General features: G+C 41.8%; 2 protein-coding genes across 2 annotated transcripts; one reads left to right on the top strand and one right to left on the bottom strand.

The window, feature by feature from the left end:
* The first annotated feature begins 1,174 nt into the window (after nt 1-1,174).
* LOC132888398 (uncharacterized) lies at nt 1,175-2,855 on the top strand. Its single transcript, XM_060924451.1, has 3 exons — nt 1,175-1,410; nt 1,755-2,037; nt 2,385-2,855. Exons 1-3 carry the CDS (start codon nt 1,325-1,327, stop codon nt 2,853-2,855), a joined length of 840 nt encoding a protein of 279 aa, XP_060780434.1. The 5' UTR covers nt 1,175-1,324.
* Nucleotides 2,856-9,525: 6,670 nt separating this feature from the next.
* On the bottom strand, nt 9,526-13,441 carry LOC132887567 (extracellular calcium-sensing receptor-like). The gene is made up of 6 exons (XM_060923033.1): nt 13,290-13,441; nt 12,651-12,942; nt 11,565-12,395; nt 10,925-11,152; nt 10,563-10,686; nt 9,526-10,439 (listed from the first exon to the last, which is right to left on the bottom strand). The coding sequence occupies exons 1-6, from the start codon at nt 13,397-13,399 to the stop codon at nt 9,526-9,528; spliced, it is 2,499 nt and encodes an 832-aa protein (XP_060779016.1). The 5' UTR covers nt 13,400-13,441.
* Nucleotides 13,442-21,923: the final 8,482 nt, after the last annotated feature.

Genomic DNA, 21,923 nt, shown 5'->3' with positions numbered 1-21,923 from the left:
TTATAGGGTGCGGTCAATGGGGAAGACACACAAACACAGGTTAACTTACATCAGGTGCAGTGATTCTGCCACTTACTTTCCCTGACTCCACCCTCCATTCACAGACCGACGCTTGACCATGCCCCCGCTGCCACAAATGGCTATGAAAATGTACAAATATTTCCATAGTCTTGGGACAGCAATGATAATGGCATAGTCACCTTTGAGCCTCATCTAACACTAAAGAATGGCAGCTGTTTCCAGTCTGGAGAAGTCAAATGCGGAATATGAGAACAAAGATTGAGACTGGTGACATGTCATATAAGTTTTTATTTATTTATTTTAATTTTTGTTTTATCAAATAAACCCTTCATTTCAGTTTTCGACTTGTAAATACTGCAGGGGGTCCAGCACCTGAAAAGATGCTGTCTCTTTTTCCACCTGTCATGAGCCTTGTGACATAACAAGTACATCGCTTCAAAAAGGGTGTTACAGTTTTTCTCCATTGGTTTGGCTCATTTCTTGAAACTGAGATGACATTCTCAAAACAACATGGACAAATCCCCAAACTAACTTGCAGTTTCTCACAACAGAATGGCATTTATCATTGCTTTCATCAATATTTCAAATGCTTTGTACATGTCTCAAGCATTTAGTACATCCATGCAAATGGCTATGTACAAGCATCCTACAGTTAACACAATCAGCCTACATTTAGTACATTTTTCAAATGAATGTATCTTGCTGATCTATCCCAGTTGGTTGGTTCTCAGTGTAATGGTCATTGTCCTCAAAACATGTCAGCACATTTTCATCGTATAAGTCATCATATGCAGAATAGTCTGCTCAATTGTCAAAATAGTGTTAGGAAATTGGAATAGAATACAGTACATATTTTGTAAGATGTCATAGTAAATTTAGGATAATCATGTTAGTAGGTAATAGGTGAAATCAGTTTCTGACTAACGAAGGAGGAGTGTCCCACTTTGCAGGTGACCAATCCATCTGTTTGTTGAGTTACCTGACAGGTGTTATCTATGTTTTGGAGTGCTGGCATTGCTGTATATATACAGCTTGGCCTGGTGCTAGTACTTTTTCCTATGTCAACATGGAGAGAGAGCAAGTGCATCAACCAGGGCAATCTCCACTTGGAGGAAGAGGAAGAGAAGGAAGAGGAAGAGGAGGTGGAGGATTGAGGGTGCGTGGAGGTAGAGGAGAGGGAAGAGGAGGAGGAGTGAGGGTTCGTGGTGGTGGAATAGGAGGAAATAGAGTTCGCAGACATCATGTTGTCCCAGATGAAATTCGGGCCACCATTATTGATCATGTCATCAACCATCACCTCACAATGGCAGAGGCAGGGCGCAGAGTGCAGCCTAACGTGCCACGCTCCACAGTTTCCTCCATCATTCAAACCTTTCGGCGGGAAAACAGGTATGCACTCAGGCAATGACAACTGTTTGCCTGTGTGCGTGCGTGTGTGTGTGTGTGTGTGTGTGTGTGTGTGTGTGTGTGTTTAGACCCAGGCCGAAAATCTTACCTCGATGTGAAGTCACAGTATTATACAGTTCACTACTGTAGAATGACAAAGGAAATACTGTTGTAAATTGGACAAAATACAGCAAGAATTCGCAATAGAATGGCAGTGCAATTGTAAGTACAGTAGCCTACAAATACAGTAAAGTGGTGTGTAATGCAGTCATTACTGTACAGTGATTGATAATCTGTAACAAACACATAAGGCAAGGACAACAAATAGTTATGTTGTCTATGTGCAGGATTGGCCGACAACCTCATGCGGGTGGAAGAAGAAAACTTCTAACCGATCGCCAAGAACAGGAGATCTGTAACATGGTGATAGCAAATAATGCCATAACACTGACACAGATCCGGGATGCAGTCCTCCAAAACAGTGGCGTCTTCCAAAACATCAACTCCATCAGCATATCAACAATAGACCGGGTTCTGAAGAAGAACCTAATCACCATGAAACAGATATACAGAGTACCATTTGATAGGAACACTGCCAGAGTAAAAGAGCTGCGGTACCAGTATGTGCAGGTAAGTCAATTATTCATTGTCTATCATTTTGTAACCTATAAGTAGCCAACACTGCAGAGGTTCCAATTTCTGAGGGTTTCAGTATCCTCCTCTTTACCTTTGGATTCCAGCTTTACAATATATGACCACAGCATTTTGCTGAACTGTAACAGAACACTGTCAACAGTATGTCTCTGTTCTCTTTGTATCAAAAACTACCCTAGAAAATCTGCATAAGTCTGCACTCTAGGATTGGAACCACAGTGGGTTATATTGACTTTGTGAAGAACATATTGTGTAGCATTGCTGTGACCATATGACCCATCTACATGATTGATTTTTTTTTACTCTATTTATCTCTTTTCCAGAGAATCCTGGCACTGGAGGGGAGTGAAACACCACACATCCTAGTGTTTGTTGATGAGGCAGGCTTCAACCTGGCCAAGGGCCGCAGGCGTGGCCGAAACATCATTGGCCAGCGGGCCACAGTGGATGTCCCAGGCCAGCGGGGGGGAAATATAACCATGTGCGCGGCTATTTCAGAAAATGGTGTGGCCACCCACACTGCAAGCTTGGGCCCGTATAACACAGAGAAACTCCTCCGTTTCCTGGACCAACTATATGTATATTTGGTCCCAGAAAATGAGAGGGGTCTCGAAGGGCCCCACCTACCCCAGTTTGTCATTGTATGGGACAATGTTAATTTCCTCCATGGTCCACGCATCCGGGCATGGTTCAACATGCATCCAAGAATGCATAATGTCTTGTTACCACCATATTCTCCATTCCTGAATCCTATCGAGGAGTTTTTTCTCTGCTTGGAGATGGAGAGTATATGAACACCATGCCGAAAACCAGAGGTCTCTCCTCAATGCTATGGATGCTGCCTGTGAGGATATAACAGGTGATCAGTGTAGAGGATGGCTCAGGCATTCACGACGCTTCTTCCCACGCTGCATCTCAAGAGAAAACATCAGATGTGATGTTGATGAGAATCTGTGGCCGAACAGAGCACAGAGAATGGATGGCCAGGAAGATGAGGATGGTGACCAGGCGAGAGAGGGGAGTGACCGCGACTAAACAAAATGTCTTCATTTGTGACTCTTTATTTACAGTATTCATTTTTTGTTTGTTTTTGTGGGTTTTTGTATTTTGTGTACACAGTATACACAGCGTATACATTTTCCTTTTTATTGTTCCCTACCTACAGTAATGTGTACAATTCACGTTAGCTGAGAATAAAAATGAAAATTCCTCGGCAGAATGAGTGCAGCGTGTGTGTGGTGTGAAAACTGTATTCCTATAGTTAGACATATGCCATGACAAAGCGTCTAAGCATTTTGACTCGCAGTACTTACACAATACCAAAGGGACAATGCATTTTGGAGGCACTGACTAGTTATATGAGAAGGGAATGTAGTTTTGACAGATGGGTAAACTGTTTTGGGAGCTGTACAAACATTGCCAGGTGATCCATGTAGTTCTGCTGTACCATCCAAGTTATTTTGACAGAAGAACTGAATGAATGAAAATGTGCCAAAGCAATTGAGAAGGATTTATGCCATTTTTATGGTACTGACTATTTAGATGGGAAAGGGATTTAATTTTGAAGCATGGATGAGTAGTTTTGGGAGACAAATGACATTTTGCTGGTTATCTGAAGTGTTGTGCAGAACTGTAAGTCTGTTTGGCCAAATTGCCTTATAGTTATGAGAATGTCATCTCAGTTTCAAGAAATGAGCCAAACCAATGGAGAAAAACTGTAATATAATGTCACACATCGACTTGCCTCTGAAATATGTATTTTTAGCCTGCAACTCTCAGTATCAGATCCTGTAGATGGCAAGATTGGACCTATGTTCATATATTCTGTAAAATGAGACACACTGAAACACAAACAACTTTTGGTCACTGTTATGTGATTTGATGTAATTCTATTAGTTCTAATCTCATGTAAGTGATGGACTAACATTTAATTAAATGTGTTTGCTTGTTTGTTTGTTTGTTTGTTTGTTTGTTTGTTTGAATTTGTACTATTTCCCATCACTAATTTGTTTAACAATGTGCATCGTCTCCAAGTCTTTTCAGTGCTCAAATTATTGTTTTCTTCCTTCCTACCTTCTTTACTGCCCATTGTGTCGATTTCCTCCTTTTTCTGTAGATTTCATTCACCTATGAAACCAGATGGCATGATCTGATTTCAAAGTCATAGAGAGCTTGAGCATGCTGAATGTAATGAATTTGGCTTCATTCAAATTATCAGCAACTTCCAAAGCAGAAAAGCCAAAATAAAACATAAAATAGCCAAGAGTCCAATATATCCCAGCATAACCCAGAAACCTGTCATAGAATCTCAGCCACAATCCAAGGTAATTCTTTTCTTGTACTGCTTTATATATTTCAAGGGGAAAAAAGGTTATATTTTTAAGCAAAGCACACAAATATGGTCCTGAATGAGAGTGGAAGAGTCTTTGTTGTGGAGGTCCAAAACATTTCATTCAATTACAACCTGGACATGTAACCATGGAGGCCATTAGCATGCCTAGATGATGTTTTCCCAAGAGCACAGGAAATGCAGAGGATGAACATGAACCCAAACATTGTGTGGCACAGTAGACATGACCAATCAGAGGTCTATCCAATGAAAGCAAGTGAACAAAGGAAATACAAAGTGAGAGGTACAAAAAATAGATAGATAGATAGATAGATAGATAGATAGATAGATAGATAGATAGGTAGGTAGGTCAGGTCAGGTCAGAGTTGTTGGCCATGACAAAAGGAGAGGTCCTGTGCTTGTAATAGACAGCAGCCAGTGAAGGCCTCAGTGATGGAAAATACTGTTAGGTTGATGCTGAGAGTTTCATCCCAGGAAACATTACATGAGAACAAGGGAATAATGAAGCTAGACCACGACTGCTGTCAGCAAGTTCTTTTCTGTCAGCTGTATCATGAATATCAATCTGTTTTCAGTGGGAGTATGCAATGTTGAAAAGTAAGGACAATCTCCAAACATGCATTCTACCAGTGTCAGATTGTCTTTTTTGCATTGCCTGAGAATAATAGTAATACATTTTGATAAACTGTGTATGTGCAACCTGTCCTTCAGAAGATGACATAGTCATAGCAGCAGACAGGTCAGTCCCTCTGCACAGCTTTCTTCAAAACAGACTCAGGTGTTTGTTAAAAACACATCAAGCATAAACCAAACATTTCATTGTTTCCCTCTAATGTAAAAAATATATAGAGCTAATTTGTCAATTAATAGTATTACGTGTATGATGGGAGCACAGTAAGTACAGTTAGACTGTAGCTCTGTCTATCCTACAACACAACTCATATTTCTAACCTTCTGTCCTTTAGGTTTGGATGAATCATAATAGCCCACTGTTATGTAATCCAAAGCACCAGAATACTGAAGTTGATCACTCAGACATGAGCAGGTCACAAAGGAGATGTATGTGAAATTCAGTCAGTGCAAAAACATGATTTAAATAGTCTATATTTTATTTATCTTTATTACCATAATACTTAGAGTGGTTGCAATATCTATAAATTATTAGACTAATCCTAGAAGGACTCTATAACCATAACTGTCTTGCACACTCTCTCACACTTGTTTTCTTGTTGGACTTTTGGAGTTAATACTTATATCTATGTCCACATTTTTTTTTACTATAACAGCAACATATACTACCCCCATAGCACATTGGCTTCCAGTGTGAGGTTGGCCCAAGGAAACCACCGTCCAAGTACTGCATTGCTCCTCTCTTGACTGCTCCCATGGTGCTGAAGAGACAGCGATACTTCAGCACCACTATTTTGGACTGCCAAAAGCAGCATGATCACAGGATGGAGCCTCCTGATTGCACACGGTTGGAACAGATTAAATGGCACCTCAATCTACCCTCCTCAAGCAGCCAGAGGAGTACTGTATAAAGAGGTGACACCACAAACACAGGTTAGGTAAATGTTTTCAGGGCATGCTGACTGACTCCTCCACTCCCTCTCTTTTCAGACAACAACAATGATACCGATGATGAGAACAATGAGGAAGACAGCAGAGAGTCCAGCACATTCACAGGCAATCGCCTAGGCTCCAGATGCATCAGTTCCAGATGTAGCCAGCCCGTGCCTGTGATCCAGCTGTAGGCCAGTTCTGGCCCTCCACTGCATGCACTTGCTACACTCCCTTCACCACCTGCACTTCCCCTGCCTTTTTTGAAAAATTTAAAAGAGCACTTAACTTCTACTGACCCTGGGTTGTGTGTCTGTATTCCCCACCACAGCTATGAGTGCCACACTGGTGGAAAATGTGTGCATGAACACAGTACCCCCACCCACCTCCCATATGGAACCTCTCCTGCAACAACTCCTGGAAGCCAGTCTCCAACAGCAGCAGGTGATGCAAGAACTCACCAAGGTCTTCCAAGTTGCCACTTAGGAGCTGCTGCAGCAACAAGCCAGAGCTGCTCCCTTTCCTGGCCACCATTCAGATTCTCACAAAGAAGCTCTTTGTCTGTGCTCCAAGCTGACTCCTTTGGAGAATGTTGATTCTTACCTCTACACTTTTGAACAGACTGTGATACAGGAAGGCTGACCTGAGGAGGAGTGGGCCCAGGGTCTGGCCCCTCCTCAGGGAGGCCCAGCTGGCTGACCATGGATTCCCCCTGGCCTCAGCAGATGAGTACCCACTCCTGAAAGAACAAATCCTGGCACACTGCAGGGTCTCTGCCTGCCAGGACACAGTTCCACCACTGGGTGTACTGGGCTGATGTGAATTGTACAGCCAAATGGATGCTCTGCTGAGGACCACCAAATGATGGCTACAGCCTGAACAACACTCAGCTACCAAGGTTGCAGAGTTGGTCATCACGGATTGCTTCCTCTGGGCATTCCCACCCACAGAGTGCATAGGAGATGAGGGATGAAGAGATGAGGACACCCAAAATGACTGCCAAGCTCATCATGGCCTTGTAGTGTACCCTCGCCACTCTGGACATCAGCAAACAAGAAACGACAAAACCTCATCAGGCTCACACCGGGCCCTAACATACATCCTCCTGGGCCAATGCTGAGCCCTGATGTCTCCCACCATGACCAGCTTGCCCTCCATCACTCCTGAATGAGGCTATGCCCAATGGTCCCAAACCTCAGTCAACTGCCCCAGCCCAGAAGCCATTGCTTACTGGCTGTGTTGTCCACTCACCTACAAGCCATCATCTTTCAACCACCTCTGTGCAAGTAGATGGACAGCCAGTGCAAGCTCTCCTTGACTCCGGAAGCACCATTATGCCCTGTTCAACCCTCCATCATGCCTGAAGCTGTGGGGGCACTGTGGCACAGTCAGCATCACCTGTCTGCATGGGGATGCATGAGAGATGGCCGCTATCCACATCTGGATTGAAAATGAGCAAGGTGAATGGAAAATAACTATTGGTGTGTTTCCTGAAGTCACTGTCCCTCTCCGACTAGGTAGAGATTGGCCTGGGTCACCCAAGAAGCTCCCTGCGACCAGAAGGATGAGGAGAAGATGAGTGCCCCAGAGGCCTGTGGACCACAATGTGCCACTCCAGAATGTGTGCCTGGTTGGGGAGCATGAGGATGCTGATGCCTGTGCTGGTGAAGGTGAGTCAAACACCACCCTTCTCTCACATGTGTATAAGCAGGTGGCTGAAGAATGGCACTTTGGGCAGAAGCAGAAAAAGGACTAGCAGCTAATGCACAGCTGTGGGCAGGTGTCTCATCTCTCATCTCATTATCCTGTTCTACAGGGTCACAGGCAAGCTGGAGCCTATCCCAGCTGACTATAGGCGAAAGGCGGGATACACCCTGGACAAGTCACCAGGTCATCACAGGGCTGACATATAGACACAGACAACCATTCACACTCACACCTACAGTCAATTTAGAGTCACCAGTTAACCTAACCTGCATGTCTTTGGACTGTGGGGGAAACCGGAGCACCCGGAGGAAACCCATGTGGACACGGGGAGAACATGCAAACTCTGCACACAAAGGCCCTTGCTGGCCACGGGGATTGAACCCGGACCTTGTTGCTGTGAGGCAACAGCGCTAACCACTACACCACCGTGCCACCCATGGGCAGGTGTACATTGTGAAAAGCAGAGACTAGCAGCTGGGGCAACCCCTTCCCATCTCCAAGTTACTGGTCCACCCTGGGATCCTCTACCATCACACAGAACAGTGTGGCCAGCCTGCAGACCTGCTAGTAGTTCTCCACTCTAAGGTGGGCCTGATGATGCACTAGACCCCTCCCAGCTTTTGGATGGCCATCTTGTGAGCAAAAATACCATGGAGAACATCTGTTACTGTTTCCTCTGGCTAGGGATCAATGCGGAGGTAAGGAACTTCAGTCAACGCTGCCCCCCATGTCAGTGCACTGCCCCAACGAAACCTGTACCTGCCTCACTCATGCCTCTGCTTATTATTGGCATCCCCTTTGAGAAAGTGGGCATGAATCTGATGGGTCCTCTTCCCAAGTCTGCCCAGGGCCACAAGCACATACTTGTCATCGTGAACTATGCCACTCAATTCCCCATTTGGAAGGCTATGGCCAGAAGCACCTTCAAGGAACTGGTTCTGCTGTTCTCCCATGTGGGGCTCACAAAAGACCTCCTTATAGACCAAGGTATGCCCTGTGTATCCAAGTTAATAATGGATGTGTGCCGGGTTTTGGAAGTCAAACAGATCCACACCTCAGTCTACCACCTCCAGACTGACAGACTGGTTGAGAGGTTCAACCAGACCCTGAAGCAGATGCTACAGCAGGTAGTGGATGAGGATGGGAGTTACTGGGACCTCCAGGAACTGGATGCTCACCTGGACAGCAAGTACAGTCAAATAAAGGGGTTGCAGCCTACAGCTTTATAGTTATTGTTTTCGATGATTGTTATGTCTGAATGTGAAATAAATAAACAAACAAACAAACAAACAAACATCATATGCTCCTATTGGACACAGCCAAATGGTCTTTAAAAGTATTCCAGGGTTTGTGTAGATACTGCTAATTTGCCACCACTTATCTTTGGCCTCAGGCATTGGGTGTTTATCCTTTATCAGATTTGACAACCCAGCACATCTCCTATTTCCCCTTTTTGTTTGAATTATATGTTTGTGAAGAGTATAACCTAAAGCAGTTGTTTATGGAATCTACTATTTAAGTGTCCAAAATTGAAGTATCTTTCAAGGAAGAAATCTCTTGTGCTTTTTGCATGATGGGTGACTATGTTTTATATGTTTCATTCAAGAAAAATAAGGATACTTTTTTTTCTGATTGATGTTTATTATTTTATTTATTTTTTAATTATTTAATTCTTCTTTTTGGCAGATCTGGGTCTCCAGAGACTATGAAGAGCTTGGAAGAACAACCATGCTCTAATATATGTTATACAACATAAAACAAATAATGATTCATCAATCATTTTAGAAAGCATATTATTATCCAGACAACTGAATAGTGTATAATTATTAACAATTAATATTTTGTAGCTATTTATTTTGTGGTGCTCGGCCCATCACGGCCTTTTTGGTATTCCGCTCAGGGTGTAGGAGTATAATATAGCACTTTGGAGCAAATATGGCTACCAGCAAACCAAAACTAGATGCCAAGATAGCAAAGATCTCTACAGCCACAGAATACTTCCCAGGAGAGCTGACGTATGCAGGCACAAAAGTAATCCACACAGCACAGAATATCAGCATGCTAAACGTGATGAATTTGGCCTCGTTAAAGTTATCTGGTAGGTTCCTTGCTAAGAAGGCCAGAAGAAAGCTTACAGCAGCCAGTAGGCCAATGTAACCTAATAGCGATGCAAACCCAACCACAGAACCCATGGCACATTCATAGACTATTTTTGAGCTGATGTAGCGAGTGTTTTTATGGGGTGTGGGAGATGCTGTAACCAGCCAGACTGTACATATAACCACTTGGAGGACTGTGAGGACCAGCACTGTACCTCGCTGTTGGACCACCCCAAACCATTTCAACGCATTATGGCCTTCTGGCCGAGTGGACTTAAACACAGCCACAACCACCATGGTTTTGACCAGGATGCTGGAGATACTCAATGCAAAGCTGATACCAAATGCCACATGCCTCAGTTGGCATGTCCACAACTGAGGCTGCCCAATGAAAAGTAGCACACACAAGAAGCACAGTTTGAGTGACAGGAGTAGAAGGAAACTCAGCTCAGAGTTGTTGGCCCTGACCACAGGGGTGTGGCGGTAATGCACAAATACAATCAGAACCCCAGTGCAAAAGCAGGTGCCAAACAGGGAAGCTGTTGTTAAGGAGATGCCCAGTGGCTCTTCATAGGACAGGAACTCCACCTCCTTTGGGACACAATGGTCTTTCTCTGGACTGGACCAGAACACATCAGGGCATGCAATGCATTCATTAGAATCTGAATGAGAAAGAAGGGGAAATAAAAACAGGGAGAAAAAGGCATGAGAGATTATCCAAAAATAAAGAGCACAAACTTTAATGGGATGCTCAATCATTTTAAAATATAAAGCTTATTTTTCACCTGTTGTGTTGCTGATCTCTCCATCAGCACAAGGCAAACAGTCAAAGCAACAGATGGGCATGCCTTTCTTTCTGGCTCTTCTGGTGCCTAGGGGGCAGCTTTCACTGCAAATCGACCTGGGTGGCTAAAGAATGGAGAGTCCAGATTTATCAGTTGAGCACTGCATTACTTCTGCTGTATTTTTATTCCACATTTACTCTTGATGATGTTGAATTGCAGAGTATGACATGGAGTTAAAAAATTTAACTGATGAGAAAGAAGTCATGATTAATGGAAAAGAAAAAATGTCAGTTTTTCAAATATGAATTAACCTATAAGCATCACAGTCTATGCACTTTATCATTTATGTGTATATGATTTACTTTCTTTGTCTCAAAGTTCCAGAACAAAGCATCTTCATTAAGTAGAAGGATATGGTCTGTCTGTGCAGATTCATCCACGACACCAACTGTGTGGACCTTGATTGACCCATCCATGTTTGGCTGCCAGTTCATTATATCATAGATAGCCAAAGGATCACCATTCTTGTCAAAGGATACATGGTCCCCAAAGCCAGTTGTGAAATTCACTCTCTGTAGATAATGGACAACCTGTACGAATGGTTAGAAAAGACATGACAGGCAGATTGGGCAGATGTTAATCATGCATTTTGATCAACAAGAACATTTGACTGACAAAACTCATCAATTTTTGGAAAGTACTTCACACACAGTGGCATAAAATAATAAATAAATGAATAAATTAATTTCCCCATCCTTAAATATTCAGCATTACAAATTAGTTTTTTACAGAATGAATTTTTAGTGTTGAAATGATAGGGAATTTTAAATAATTAAATAATGTTCAAATACAAGATAAATAAAGAACTACAAGTTGAGGAATTCCTGATTGTGCTGCATAACCATAGACATAAAAGTATGCATGCATATGGTTCTTCTCACTGCAATGCATGTGGTATTCATGCAATTCTTCAATAAGCATGTGTGTATTCCTCAGTTTCACCTGCCAAGGCTGCAGGGTGGATATTCTGGCACAACTGTGACCACTAAAGGGCCCGCTGCCCTCCTGACATTGTGTCAGGTCATGCAGGGCATGAGCTAGTGCATAAACTGCTTTATATACATTATAGGAAGCTCTTAGCTCAGACATGTCACTGTATGCTGTATTTGTGCTGCTCAGCTCTTCATTTCCTGTGCACAACATTATGTCATCTTCCCCAGCAGTCTGCATGCCATCTGAATCAAACCTGCAGCTGAACATCTCCTCCCAGAAGATCCGCACCATGTTGTTTGCAGGATGCAGATCAGGGCGCAGACGAAGCAGGAAGTCCTGAAGCCCTGGAATTTCTCCACGACGAATTGCAATGCCTAGAGTTCCTCCAAGGAATGGTAGCAGGCGTGGTGTGTGGAAGACAGGTGAAGTAGCCCAGGCTTCACTTGCAATCCACTGCTTTCCAGTCACATTATTCAGAAATACTCCATGCATTAATGGCAACAAGTAGGCATCAGTAGAAAACACGACCACCACCTTGGCCGTGGAGGTTTTGATCACTTTAACAATGTGCTCCACATCTCTGTGGTTGTTGTCCCTTGGCAGCATCTCAGAGTAAGCCACACAGCCACCCAGCTGTTCTTGAACATCCTGATGGAAGGACTGGGCAGCATAGATACCATAGTCATCATTGCTGTATACTAGGCCCACCCAGGTCCAACCAAAGTGCTTCAGGATTTGGATGATGGCACGCACCTGGAAGGCATCACTGGGGATTGTCCTGAAAAATGAGGGGAACTGATTCCGGTCACTGAGACAGGAGCATGTGGCATAGTAGCTCACCTGGTGGAAAGTGTTAGAGAAAGAAGAAGCAGTCAGGGATAGGGAATGCATATAAAATACATAAACAAACAAATAAATAAATAGAAAGATAAAATGACAAAAAATAGGACATGAGATTCTGAATGAAGAATGACTTCATAATCATTAGAATATTATTGCCATGTTTTACTACAAAGAAAATTAAATCGATATGAACACATGCTACATTTTTCCTCAATTTCTTCAAATCCATCTGAACTTTCCCTTAAGCTGTACCATGGGCACTCGAAACAACCCCAGCACACCAGAAATAGCTATAGAGTGAGTGGAACCCGGGTCCCCCACTATTCCAATCACCGGGGGAGAACTGGTGCAATTCAGGCCAGAGGCAATTTCATCAGTTCCACTGATCAGGGCTGTTGCTGCCCGAAATGCAACAGCAAGCTTCACACAATTGTCATACAGATGGTAGCCCAGTGTGATGTTAGGAAGCAGGTTGGGATTTCGGTTGATCTCATCAATAGCAAAAGCCATAGTCACTGCCATTTGGAAGCTTGCCATGTCAAACCTGTTGCAATATCACAGACAAAGAGACAGATCATGTGAGTGAACGAGTAATAATGGGTGTGTTGAATCAATTTTGTAATCCTGCTGTGCTATTTTTACATGTACACGCAAAGTATGCCTCATAGAAATGTACACATTAAGTTTATGAAAGTGCACAACAATTCCTTTTGGCAACAGATCAGTAATTTTAAACATTTTATCATCTTAATGAATGAATTCTATCCATCCATTTATCCTTCCATTATCTATACTGCTTATCTGTCACAGTCACAGGGGAACCTGGAGCCGATCCAAGCTGTTCCACATTTGCACTTTTTCTCATTATTATCCTTTGCTGAACCCACTCACTGTTCACAATAGGGTTGTTCCGGTTCACTTGCGAAGCTCAAATCTGGAAATACAGTAAGAAAGTGGACCTCAAATAGGCCTCCCAGAACAAGGTCTCCATCCCGGTGCATCCCATTTAGCCTGAAGTGGCCCTGGAGCTGACAGTATCCTGAGCCAAGGTCCAAGCCAGTGACTAATGATGTGGAAAAGGAAAGGGCCAATAATAAGCTCCTGATGAGATGCAGATACAGATGTGAAATGGGCCACATCTTTCTCTCTCTCTACTTCTCTCTCGCTCCTTCTCTTTCTGTGGTAAATATCATTTTATATAGCTTTGAAGTCATGTGGGCCTCTGTGGAAATTGTGACATCATATTGTTTTTATGCATATATGACTGATATGGTTATATGTAATTTATATAATGGTTGATCATTTTAATTTTTATATATATTTTTTTCATACTGAAGATAAATATGCTGTATATTAGTGACCATAATTTTAACCTCAGGAAACCTGTATGCATATTTATTTCACATGGTTTGTTTTTTGTTATTTGTCTACTTACTCATCTCATCTCATTATCTCTAGCTGCTTTATCCTTCTACAGGGTCGCAGGCAAGCTGGAGCCTATCCCAGCTGACTACAGGCGAAAGGCAGGGTACACCCTGGACAAGTCGCCAGGTCATCACAGGGCTGACACATAGACACAGACAACCATTCACACTCACATTCACACCTACGGTCAATTTAGAGTCACCAGTTAACCTAACCTGCATGTCTTTGGACTGTGGGGGAAACCGGAGCACCCGGAGGAAACCCACGCGGACACAGGGAGAACATGCAAACTCCACACAGAAAGGCCCTCGCCGGCCATGGGGCTCGAACCCAGGACCTTCTTGCTGTGAGGCGACAGCGCTAACCACTACACCACCGTGCCGCCTGTCTACTTACTAACAGGGATTTTGTTGTTTGTTATTGGTAAGGAATTTATTATTTTTTCATACTTATTTAATATTTGTGTTATAAGTATTATGCTCTGTTTACAGTGTACTTTATCAAGTACCTTCAGAAGAATTAATAGAGACAGCCTGTAATTTAACTTTGGGCTGGTTAACTATTTTTTACCATGGTAGTGATAATGCTCATCTATGCTTGAATGTTCCAGTATTTGTAAGAAGATTAATTCTTCAGAAATACTGTTTTTTTTCCTCCAGTCATTATTCTCTCATCTCATCTCATTATCTCTAGCCGCTTTATCCTGTTCTACAGGGTCGCAGGCAAGCTGGAGCCTATCCCAGCTGACTACGGGCAAAAGGCGGGGTACACCCTAGAAAAGTCACCAGGTCATCACAGGGCTGACACATAGACACAGACAACCATTCACACCTACGGTCAATTTAGAGCCACCAGTTAACCTAACCTGCATGTCTTTGGACTGTGGGGGAAACCAGAGCAAACCCACGCGGACAACATGCAAACTCCGCACAGAAAGGCCCTCGCCGGCCACGGGGCTCGAACCCAGGACCTTCTTGCTGTGAGGCGACAGCGCTAACCACTACACCACCGTGCCGCCCTCATTATTCTCTATGAACATATTTACATTCTCTTCACTGATTATCCAGATAAAAATAAAGCAGGACCTATCACTTTACAGACACAAGACATGATGATATTGGCCAGATTCACTATATTATGTTGCATAATATCATCCTCCCAAAACACTACAATTTCTGCTCATACATGAGTCATCTAGACTACCTGGTAAATCTTAGTGACCTAAGAAACTTTTACAGTTTCCACCCAAATCCATCCATCCATTATCTGTAGCCGCTTATCCTGTACAGGCAAGCTGGAGCCTATCCCAGCTGACTATGGGCAAGAGGCAGGGTACACCCTGGACAAGTCACCAGGCCATCACAGTTTCACCCAAATGTATTATTATTAATTTTATCCAATATTAAAAGCTATAGGACTGTTTAGCCCATTAAAATGTAGAGCCTAAAAGAGCAAAGGGATTAGAGGAAAAGGAAAATAATGTACATGTGATATAATATGATTGGTCTGAATTTGAATGCACCACTGGTGACAATCACAAGAGAGAAGAAGATAAAATAACTAAATGCTATTGACCAGAGGTCTTCTGCCTTGTCTGTTAGCATCAGTGTGGCTGCATGTTGTCATACCGTACCAAGCAAATACTCGACATAATTTGGACAAATTTAATGAATGGAACAACTTACACCAGTTCTTTGCAGTTTGAAGACCGATGCTGTCGATCTTAGAATACATATGCCTCAGAGAATAAATTAGACAATAAATGTTTATTAAAATGGACAAACCTTTCCATAGTCTTGGTACAACAATAATAATGGCATAGTCACCTTTAAGCCTCATCCAAGACCAGATGATGTCAACTATTATCAGTCTGGAGAGGTCAAATAGGGCAGAGGAGAGCAAAGATAGAGATGAGTGTCATGTCACATAGTTTTATTATTATTATTATTATTATTATTATTTATTTTTTTAACATCAACTCATCCCTTAAAATCAGTTTTTGATTTGTAAACAATGCAGGGTGTCCAGCACATGGAATGATGCTATCTCTTTCCACCTGTCATGAGCCTTGTCACATAGATTGTGTATGTATATCACTTCAAAAGGGTATAAATATGTCACACATCTACTTATCTTGAAATTTTTATTTATTTATTTATTTATTTTTTGCCTGTGACTCTCAGTATCAGATCCTGCAGATGGCAATATTGGACCTGTGTTCACATCTGTTGTAAAACTTGAAACACACTGTACCACTCACACAAATTGTGGCCACTATTATGTGATTTCATGTCAATGTATTAGTTTTAATCTAATGTGAGTAATATACTAACATTTATTTATTTATTTATTTATTTATTTATTTATATTTTTTCTTGTTTGTTTGAAGTTGTAGTATCTACCACCACTAATTTCTTTAATAATGTGTATAGTCCCCAAGTCTTTTCAGTGCTCAAATTATTGTTTTCTTCCTTCCAATCTTCCTTCCTGCCTATTGTGTAGATATCCTCCTGTATGTATAACTGTCAGGTACCTATGAAACCAGATGGCATGACTTTAAATTATGTTATAACGCAGAGTATTCCAGTCTGCCATACACCCAAAGCAAGAACACCCATGCCCAAGAATTCACCCAGGAGCTGTTCACATTTTTACAGGCCAATCACAGGTTCAGATATTTAGTGGGTGAGAGATACTACATGTTCTGCTAAAGATCAGTTATTGGAAGTAAAACATCTACGTGAAAGGTATGTGAGAGGTTGGCTCCAGTGCAATGGTGGTAGTTTTCTGAATGGAAAATGAATAGATAAACTTATGAATATGTATAAGCAGGTCTATGCTTTGCAATATGATGAGAAAGCTTTTTTTTCACATAGTATTTATTTGTCTCTGTATTACCTTATTCTGTATTAAAGCATGTTGTACAACTCCAGGCCATCTGAGATTCTGTCAGAACCATTTTCATCAAGGAACATTATTTGCATTCCAATATTTGCAACAAATTGTATTTGGAAGGTGGCTCTGTTCTGGGACCTCCCTGCCCTTCCATGTGCATACGTGAAAAGTCTTGGGGCAGGGAGAGCACACTCCCTGCCCTACCATGGAAAGGCTAAAGCAGGGAAAGCCGCAGCAACCCCCCGGGGTACAGAACAGAGAAGGCATCAGTGACATGGATTACATTGATTAAGGCCAGAATATGGGACCTCTCTGCCCTTCCACATGCCTATGTGGAAAGCCTTGAGATAGGGAGAGGAGCTCCCTGCCCTTCCATATGCCTGTATGGAACAGTTAAAGCAGGGAGAGCAACACCAACAGAAATGACATAGATTAAGGGACATCCCTACACTTCCACATGCCTACAGTGGTACTTGAAAGTTTGTGAACCCTTTAGAATTTTCTATATTTCTGCATAAATATGACCTAAGACATCATCAGATTTTCACAAAAGTCCTAAAAGTAGATATAGAGAACCCAGTTAAACAAATGCGAAAAAAATATTATACTTGATGATTTATTTATTGAGGAAAATGAGCCAATATACATCTGTGAGTGGCAGAAGTATGTGAGCCTTTGCTTTCAGTATCTGGTGTGACCCCCTTGTGCAGCAATGACTGCAACTAAACTTTTCCGGTAACTGTTGATCAGTCCTGCACACCAGCTTGGAGGAATTTTAGCCCATTCCTCCATATAGAACAGCTTCAATTCAGGGATGTTGGTGGGTTTCCTCACATGAACTGCTCGCTTCAGGTCCTTCCAAAACATTCAGATTGAATTAAGGTCAGGACTTTGACTTGGCCATTCCAAAACGTTAACTTTATTCTTCTTTAACCATTCTTTGGTAGAGCGACTTGTGTGTTTAGGGTCATTGTCTTGCTGCTTGACTCACCTTCTCTTGAGATTCAGTTCATGCACAGATGTCCTGACATTTCCTTTAGAACTTGCTGGTATAATTCAGAATTCATTGTTCCATCAATGATGGCAAGCTGTCCTGGCCCAGATGCAGCAAAACAGGCACAAACCATGATACCACCACCATGTTTCACAGATGGGATAAGGTCCTGATGCTGGACTGCAGTGTTTTTTTTTTTTTCCCAAACATAATGCTTCTCATTTAAACCAAAGTGTTCTATTTTGGTCTCATCTGTCCATAAAACATTTTTCCAGTAGCTTTCTGGCTTGTCCATGCAATCTTTAGCAGACTGCAGACAAGCAGCAATGTTCTTTCTGGAGAGCAATGGCTTTCTCCTTGCAACCCTGCCATGCACACCATTGTTATTCAGTGTTCTCCTGATGGTGGACTCATGAACATTAACATTAGCCAATGTGAGAGAGGCCATCAGTTGCTTAGAAGTTACCCTGGGGTCCTTTGTGACCTTGTTGACTATTACACACCTTGCTCTTTGAGTGATCTTTGTTGGTCGACCACTCCTGGGGAGGGTAACAATGGTCTTGAATTTCCTCCATTTGTACACAATCTGTCTGACTGTGGATTGGTGGAGTCCAAACTCTTTAGAGATGGTTTTGTAACCTTTTCCAGCCTGATGAGCATCAACAATGCTTTTTCTGAGGTCCTCAGAAATCTCCTTTGTTCGTGCCATGATACACTTCCACAAAGATGTGTTGTGAAGATCAGACTTTGATAGATCCCTTTTCTTTAAATAAAACAGGGTGCCCACTCACACCTGATTGTCATCCCATTGATTGAAAATACCTGACTCTAATTTCACCTTCAAATTAACTGCTAATCCTAGAGGTTCACATACTTTTGCCACTCACAGACATGTAATATTAGATAATTTTCCTCAATAAATAAATGACCAAGTATAATATTTTTGTCTCATTTGTTTAACTGTCTGATGGAACATTCTACAATGTAATTGTCTTTAAATGTTATACTTCTCGGCCTATTTAGTTTTTAGCCATGTTGAATTTAGTTCGTTTGACCCATGGCAGGCATTGCTTATCCAAGCAATCTTCGCAAGACTTCGAAACGTGAAGTGTCAGCCAGGTGTCAGTGCCGCCATTCTGAAAACTGCTTTCCAAAGAAAATATTGCACAAAATGAGTTTAAATGAAAATTATTGCCTACTTTTTTTAACTTTCCTGATTGCTATCAAAACAAACAAAACTTCCGGCTTGATTACATCAGCATTTGAAAGAGGGCGGACGTGTCTTTTGACAACGCCTGTGTCCAAAATCACTCCCTACTCACTATATGGGGGGACACCATTTTGTAGTGCGGTCTGAAACCTTAGTGAGGATTATTTACACCCTATATAGTGCACTCAAAGTATCCCACAATACATCATGAAAAGTAGTGTACAACGATGGTCACTAACCAAAGCAATATATCCCATTATGCATTGCGGTTGTGCTGAAAGAAATCAAATTAAAAGTCTCGAATTTGATTTAATAAAAGGCAGAAGCAAATAAGAAAGTATTCAGCCTTGATTTAAAAAAAAACAACAACTGAAAGATGCAGGCATTTTGAATTTATTAATGTGGGAAATATGCACAGTATAATGTGTGCATAATTATAAAAAAAATACACTGCATGTATTTATTATTTTGAAACCCCACCAGCCGACTGATCTGGTACATTTTAGTTGTGTGACAGTAATGACATAAATACCAGTGGGATGGACTAGTGTCTGAAATCTTTTTTTTTTTCATTTTACCAATGAGTTCACTATATAGTCCTCTATATAGTAATTCCTTATCTAGGGAGTAGGAGTAATGAATGAGTGAGCAATTTCGGATACAGGGAATGTTGGCAGATGTTGGTCACTTTGATTTCTGCTGTATGTTTTACTTCCATCCTACGATGTATCGCACAGGTCTCAACAAATCTCAATTACGGCCATTGCTTTAACATATGGACGGATATATTACATAGCATATTTCAAAGGCTCATAACTTGCTATAACAGTGACAAAATAGCTATCAATAATGCATTCCTATATTTAATAAAATCAGATAAAGAGAATTTTGATAATAAAACATTTGCCTTCAGTTCCCCTTTAAGAGAAAGTACTTTTGTAGACTTGGATAGCAGGCCTTGTTGGTTAGTTTTGGGGAGACCATTACAGGTAATTTGTGGTGAGTCTGAATAGGTTAACTTTAACCATGAGTGCTTACAATGTCTTGCAAAATATTCATCTCCCTTGGTGCTTGTCCTGTTTTGTTGCATTACAAGATGGAATTAAAATGGATTTTTGGAGGGTTAACACCATTTGATTTACACAACAGGCCTAACACTTTAAAGGTGAAAATTCTTCTTTTATTGTGACACAAACAATAATTAAGATGAAAAAACATAAATCTGGAGTGTGCATAGGTATTCACCCCTTTTTGTATGAAAACCCTAAATAAGAGCTAGTCCAACCAATTCATTTCATAAGTCACATAATTAGTTGATTAAGTGCCTCCTGTGTGCAATCAAAGTATCACATGATCTGTCACATGATGTCTGAATAAATCAACCTGTTCTGGAAGGACCCTGACTCTGCAACAATACTAAGCAAGCAACATGAAAACCAAGGAGCACTCCAAACATGTCAGAGACAAAGTTATGAAGAAGTGTGGATCAGGGTTGGGTTATTAAAAAAATCCCAAACTTTGAATATCCCAGGGAGCACCATTAAATCCATTATAGCAAAATGGAAAGAATATGGCACCACTACAAACCTGACAAGAGAAGGCTACCCACCAAAACTCACAGACCGGGCAAGGAGGGCATTAATCAGAGATACATCAACGGTACCAAAGATAACACTGAAGGACCTGCAAAGATCCACAGTGGAGATGGTCGTATCTGTCCATAAGACCACTTTAAGCCAGACACTCCACAGAGTGGGGCTTTATGGAAGAGTGGCCAGAAAAAAAAAGTCATTGCTTAAGAAAACATGTTTGCCATTTGCCCAACAACATGTGGCAGACTCCCCAAACACATGGAAGAAGATTATCTGGTCAAATGAGACTAAAATTGATCTTTTTGTCTATCATGGGAAATGCCATGTGTGGCATAAACCCAACACCCTGAGAACACCATTCCTACAGTGAAGCATGGTGGTGGCAGCATTGTGCTGTGTGGATATTTTTCGTCTGTATGGACAAGAAAACTGGTCAGGACTGAAGGAAAGATGAATGGCACTAAATACAGGGCAATTCGGAGGAAAACCTGTTTGAGTCAGCCGGAGGTTTGAGACTGGTATGAAGGTTTATGTTCCAGCAGGACCCTAATGACCCTAAACATACTGCTAAAGCTACACTGGAGTGGTTTAAAGGGAAACATTTAAATATCTTGAAATGGTCAAGTCAAAGCCCAGACCTAAATCCAACTGAGAATCTGTGGCATAACTTGAAGATTGTTGTACATTAACACAATCCATCTAACTTAAAGGAGTTGGAGCAATTTTGCCTTGAGGAATGGGCAAAAATCCCAGTAGCTAGATGTCTTAAGCTGATAGAGACATACCCCAAGAGACTTCCAGCTGTAATTGCAGCAAAATGTGGCTCTACAAAGTATTGACGGGGGTGTGTGAATACCTATGCATACTTCAGATTTCTGTTTTATTTTTTCATCTTAATTATTGTTTGTGTCACAATAAAACAACAATTTCCACCTTTAAAGTTGTAAGCATATTGTGTAGATCAAATGGTGCGAACCCCCCAAAAAAATCCATTTTAATTCTAGTTTGGAATGTGATAAGACAAACGCCAATGGGGATGAATACTTTTGCAAGGCAGTAGAGCATGATGCACTGGTTGTTAATTTAGTTTATTGTTTTTGTGCTGCTGTCTGGGTCAAGGGCACTGCCGTGGGGAAATGACTGAAGCAGGTCAATCCGGGACAGAACACCTCCACTGGTATATTGGTGTTTAAAGACTCAACTCTTGGACAGGCATGAAGATTAGTGTTGAGTTTATGTTGGAGGCAGTATTTAGATATGTGGATGGGCCAAGGCTACTCTCTCCTGCTGTGTAATACACTTTGCACTTGTGGTATTAGGCTGGTGTGATAGTTTCCCTGATGTGGGTGGAGTACAGAAGCACGGCAGGCAGGAGCTAATGTTAAGACACATTTATTGATAGCTTTTCA

The sequence above is a fragment of the Neoarius graeffei genome, chromosome 6 (genome assembly GCF_027579695.1).
Source record: "Neoarius graeffei isolate fNeoGra1 chromosome 6, fNeoGra1.pri, whole genome shotgun sequence".
NCBI lineage: Eukaryota > Metazoa > Chordata > Actinopteri > Siluriformes > Ariidae > Neoarius > Neoarius graeffei.
Note: the sequence above shows the minus strand (reverse complement) of the source record. Positions and strands in the feature narration are given on the sequence as shown.

Excerpts from the sequence above, each read along its gene's own strand:
- LOC132888398 (XM_060924451.1), top strand. The coding sequence starts at position 1,325 with ATGGCAGAGGCAGGGCGCAGAGTGCAGCCTAACGTGCCACGCTCCACA. Across the intron at positions 1,411-1,754 it reads ACCTTTCGGCGGGAAAACAG|GATTGGCCGACAACCTCATG; the intron begins GTATGCACTCAG and ends GTCTATGTGCAG. Across the intron at positions 2,038-2,384 it reads TGCGGTACCAGTATGTGCAG|AGAATCCTGGCACTGGAGGG; the intron begins GTAAGTCAATTA and ends TCTCTTTTCCAG.
- LOC132887567 (XM_060923033.1), bottom strand. The coding sequence starts at position 13,399 with ATGCACCGGGATGGAGACCTTGTTCTGGGAGGCCTATTTGAGGTCCAC. Across the intron at positions 12,396-12,650 it reads GGTTGTTTCGAGTGCCCATG|GTGAGCTACTATGCCACATG; the intron begins GTACAGCTTAAG and ends ACTTTCCACCAG. Across the intron at positions 10,687-10,924 it reads GGAACTTTGAGACAAAGAAA|CCACCCAGGTCGATTTGCAG; the intron begins GTAAATCATATA and ends TCCATTCTTTAG.